At 64.1% G+C, this 4,234-nt stretch overlaps 2 protein-coding genes across 2 annotated transcripts; one reads left to right on the top strand and one right to left on the bottom strand.

Moving 5' to 3' along the window:
- Positions 1 to 579: 579 nt before the first annotated feature.
- MNEG_13939 (hypothetical protein) lies at positions 580 to 745 on the top strand (the record flags this gene model as incomplete). The annotated part of the gene is made up of 1 exon (XM_014037590.1): positions 580 to 745. A coding segment is annotated over one exon (166 nt), but the record flags the coding sequence as incomplete, so codon positions are not given.
- A 665-nt stretch (positions 746 to 1,410) lies between these two features.
- MNEG_13938 (hypothetical protein) lies at positions 1,411 to 3,112 on the bottom strand (the record flags this gene model as incomplete). The annotated part of the gene is made up of 4 exons (XM_014037589.1): positions 1,411 to 1,620; positions 1,890 to 2,003; positions 2,252 to 2,368; positions 2,567 to 3,112. 4 exons carry the CDS (start codon positions 3,110 to 3,112, stop codon positions 1,411 to 1,413), a joined length of 987 nt encoding a protein of 328 aa, XP_013893043.1.
- Between the last annotated feature and the right edge of the window lie 1,122 nt (positions 3,113 to 4,234).

Genomic DNA, 4,234 nt, shown 5'->3' with positions numbered 1-4,234 from the left:
CCTGGGGTCGGTGAAACAATGACCGCCGGCGGCCCAGGAGCGTGCCCTGTGCTGCTGGCAGCAGTAAGCAGCGGCCCCGGAGCTTGCCCCATCTTGACCCGGGTGCTTGCCTTGCGCTGCCAGGCTAGACGCGCGGCTTCAAGAGCACGGCCCTGCTTGTGCTGTCCTTGAGTCGCCCACCCCCTACCCCCCCTGTCCACCGTGTGAACACGAAACCCAGTCCCCCAGCGACGTGGCCCTGGCCTACTCCCACATTCTGGAGGTTCTGCCAACGTTCACGCCGCAGCAGCTGGAAAAGCTGTGCACCTCCAGGTGCGTCGTGTCATTTGCATGGGCGTCGTGCGGCGGCCGCGCAGCCAAAGGCGTTACCGGGGGCCCTTTGCGGGGGGTCCCAAAGCGGCGCTGCTCTGCGCCTTGCGCCAGCTTGGACGCTTCGCCTGCCTGCCCCGCCCGAGACCGCCACCACCAAGTAAGGCGCACCACTTGACCCCAGTAACCCCCCCCCCCACTCCCCTGGATCCCCCAACCAAAACGCCCGACCGGCTCCCGACCCCTTGCACTCCATTGCAAAACTCCAAGGGGCGAGTTCACAAAGCCGCAGACGGCAGAGCTCGCGGCGGCCGCAAAGGAGGTCTATGCGCAGCGCGCCGGCGCCAGGAGCCGCGCAGCCACAGGCGTTGCCGCGGGCGCCGCAGCTTTGCCGCAGGACGGCGGCAAGGGCGGCTGGCGATTTTGGAAGAAGTGAGACGGCCCGCGCACGCGCGCAGGCTGTGCCGTATTGTGGCGCGTCGTCGGAGCTTTTCCGCCTCTTACACTGCCACTGTAAAGGATGTCGATTCAAACAGCATCCAGATAGCACCATCAGACGTGGTGTGTGGGCCAAGCGATGGCACCGCACATCGTCAGCTCAGCCAAAGGCTCGCGGTTGTGAGCCAGCCCCGCGCGCCGTGCAGCAGCACGTACACATGGCGGCGTTCGCGCCACCCAGGCGCCGACAGGGGCCCGCGGCGCGCATGCAGGGAGCGGGAGCGGGTGTGGGGAGGGCCGACGGTTCTCTGCAGGAGTTGAGTGGGGAGGGCGGGCGAGGCGCGCCAGTGCTCCTGCGGGGCGTGCAGGCGAGGCGGCGCACCGATGTGCCCCAGCTGGCGTGCCGAGCAGGCGGCCTGTGGACCGGTCATCTTTCCCCAGTGCATTCCTCTCCTCACTCCCTGATTTGCTCCATGCACAAACACCAACTTACTCGTGCCTGCACACATATTCAGCTTGAAGTCATGTTCAGGTTCCTAAATAATACAGTGTCCATCAACAACGCAACATCAAACAAGGACAGTCACCACTGCATCATCTCCAACAGATTCGCACTCTTAGGTACCAAGACATGCACTGCCTTGCGCGCCTTGGGGGTGCCCCTCAGCGCCACCCCAGCATGCCCAGCCTCCGCATCATCTTGGTGGGTCGCGGCTGCCGCGCCTCCCCCGTCACATCAGCCGCCGGCGCAGCGATAGCCGTTGCGGCCCAGCCGTCCCCCCGGGCGCCCCCGCAGGCGGCATGGCGTGCGTGCATGTTGAGGAGCCAGTTGAAGGCCTCCAAAATGAAGGCGGAGTTTGGGTGGAAGTTGTCCTGGGGGGGGGGCGATGTTGCATCAGCATGGGTCAGCTCGCCAGGCGTGGGCAGATTGCTGGTTTGGTGGCAGCCCCAAGTGACGCGGAAGCTTTGCCTGTACCAGCAAGTGCACAGCTTAGTGACCGCGACAGCAGGCAAATCATGCCGTGCGTGTCCACACAATAATGTTATGCTTGCGTCAGGGAGGCAGTCTGGGGACAAAAATCAAGCTCTCATCGGGCCGGGGACCTCTGCACATGGTATGCGCCCCACTGCACCGGCCGCACCTTGAGGTACACGTCAAAGCCCAGAGATGATGACATCAGCTCGAGGTCCAGTAGGTCCAGGCCGCGGTTGGCTGCCAGCTGGCGCAGCGCGGCGCCCATGGCGGAGTGCCACGCCTGGCGATTCAAGGGGCGGGCCGAGCGGCGCCAGAGGCATTGTATACATGCGCGCGCGTGTCCCTTTGGGGTGCCTCGATTTTTTGGTCTGAACTTTCAAACAGGAAGTGGTGAGCTGGTCGAAGGGTGTGTGCGCCACAGATCTGGGCCAAGACAGCAGCGGCCTGCACGCACGGGAGACTCCACAGCAATTGCGTGTCCCCAGGCGCAACACAGGGCGGCGGGGGCAGCAGCTCGCGGGCGCCCACCTGGTAGCCGACTTGCGACGATGCGGCGGCGCCGTGCTGGTTGTGCTTTACGCGGGCCGTGGTGCGCATGGCGATGTAGGACCGGGGGAACAGCTCCCGCGCCAGGTCGATCATGCTCTGCGGATCGTGATGCAACATTCGAATCGAGAATTTGAGGACACCCATGCGCACGCGCCGCCGCTCACTTCGCAGCAACGGTACGAATTCCTGATTCCGCTCTCTCAAACTCTCCCTGAATTTGCAACCCACTTGCACGCGGCAGGCGCACGTTCTCCCCCGCCTCATGCAGCCGCGATCAAGCACGCGGCTGCGCACCGTGACGTTCGCCGCGAAGCCCCGGACCCAGTCCGGCGGCAGCAGCGCCGGGTGCGTGCCGTTGCCGCCGTGGACCTTCATCACCTCGCGCGCCCCGTCCCACAGACCCGTGCCCAGTACGACGACCGCCGGCTCAGAAACGAGCGCCTCCCTAGCGCGCCGCATGTGCCACTGCAGGTTGCCGGCGCGGTTCTCGTGGTAGGGGCCGTCCAGGTGCACCCCAAAGTGCCACGCGTGGAAGACCCGCACGCCCGCGCCCTCGACGCTGCACTGCGCGAGCCCCGCGCGCGCGAGGTGCATCTGCTCCCAGCTGGTGCGGTTGGAGGGCGCGGAGGGGCGCAGCGCCTGGGCCCAGTCGCAGAAGCGCTCCAGGAAGAGGGCGTCGACGCTGCTGCCGAAGAAGAAGACGTCGAGCGGCTTCGACGGCTGCTGCTGCTGCTGCTGCTGCTGCTGCTGCTGCTGCAATGGAGGTGGTGCCTGCAGGAGCTGCGGCGGCGTCGCTGGCACGGCGTCGCCGCGCGCCAGGCCCTCTATCAGGTTTGACATTGGGCAAGCACCAGCCACAGGCACAGAGACCCAGCCGCTGCCTGTCCTGTCGCCGGCGCGCACCCACATGCCGTTTGCGTATGAGCAGCTGCAGTAGTCATCGCTGGCGCTCGGTTGGTGCTGCCGCGCATCGCTGCTGGGCGCTTCGTCCCCACCAGCAGCGGCGCGCCCAAAAAGAACCAAAGCTATGATAAGATACATTGTAAATGGCGCATCACCATGCCTTCCAGTGCGTGGCTGCAGCTACTTGTCGATGGGCGGGTGCCGCGTTCGCCGGATCACACGGCAGTAGACTGTTCGCGTCACGACGCACGCAACTTAAATATTCAAGCACAATAAACAACTTTTTGAGCACCAGCTAAGGCGAGGAGGCCTGTGCCTGCACCACTGCAGCATTGCAGCAGCTGGCTGTCATGCTGTGCAACGGGGAGGTGAATCCCCATTAGGAAAAGGTCTCGAGTCGGTCCCTTGAAGGGCATTTAAGGCTGTGACCACCAGTCCCCACAGCCACCTGCCGGGCAGCTACCCCACCTCCAGTGTGGTAGGTCCTGGCAGGCTCCCACTTATATGGCCCCAGGGCTTCGCCCAGGGCCCTCCAGGCTCCAGCCGTTACATGCTGAGCTCCATCCATCCATGTTGCTGGCCGCGCTGACGCATGCACCAGCCTCGACATACTGGTTGATTACACAGAGGAAAAAAGCTTGGAGTGCATGGATTTCGACACCTGTGGGCAGATACCCGTCCCAGTAAGCGCACTGATCACCCAACAGCTGCAGGTGCAGCACAGACACACCATCGGGGTACAAATGAATGCAAGCGGTCATATGATGTGCCAGGCAGTTCGCACTGCCCGCATATCAGCATCAGGGTTGCGCACCGCGCACGCACAGTGCACGAGCACAGATCAAACCTTCAAACACAGGGTCGTGCGCAATCAAATCAGTGGTTCGACAGCTGGATCGGCGTCCAGCAGTTACGAAAGGCATATACACGAAACCTGCAAAGCCAATGATAATTGCAATGCCGGAAACCCTTCAAAAAATCTGCGCACCCAGCACCGCTCCTCGTCCTACCCCGCTGCCATCATCCCGCCCGCACCGCCTCCGCCGCGCCCCCCGCCCC

The sequence above is a fragment of the Monoraphidium neglectum genome, assembly GCF_000611645.1.
Source record: "Monoraphidium neglectum strain SAG 48.87 unplaced genomic scaffold scaffold04145, whole genome shotgun sequence".
In the NCBI taxonomy this organism is placed as follows: Eukaryota; Viridiplantae; Chlorophyta; class Chlorophyceae; order Sphaeropleales; family Selenastraceae; genus Monoraphidium; species Monoraphidium neglectum.
The sequence above is the reverse complement of the archived record's forward strand: the minus strand, read 5'-3'. Positions and strand labels throughout refer to the sequence as shown.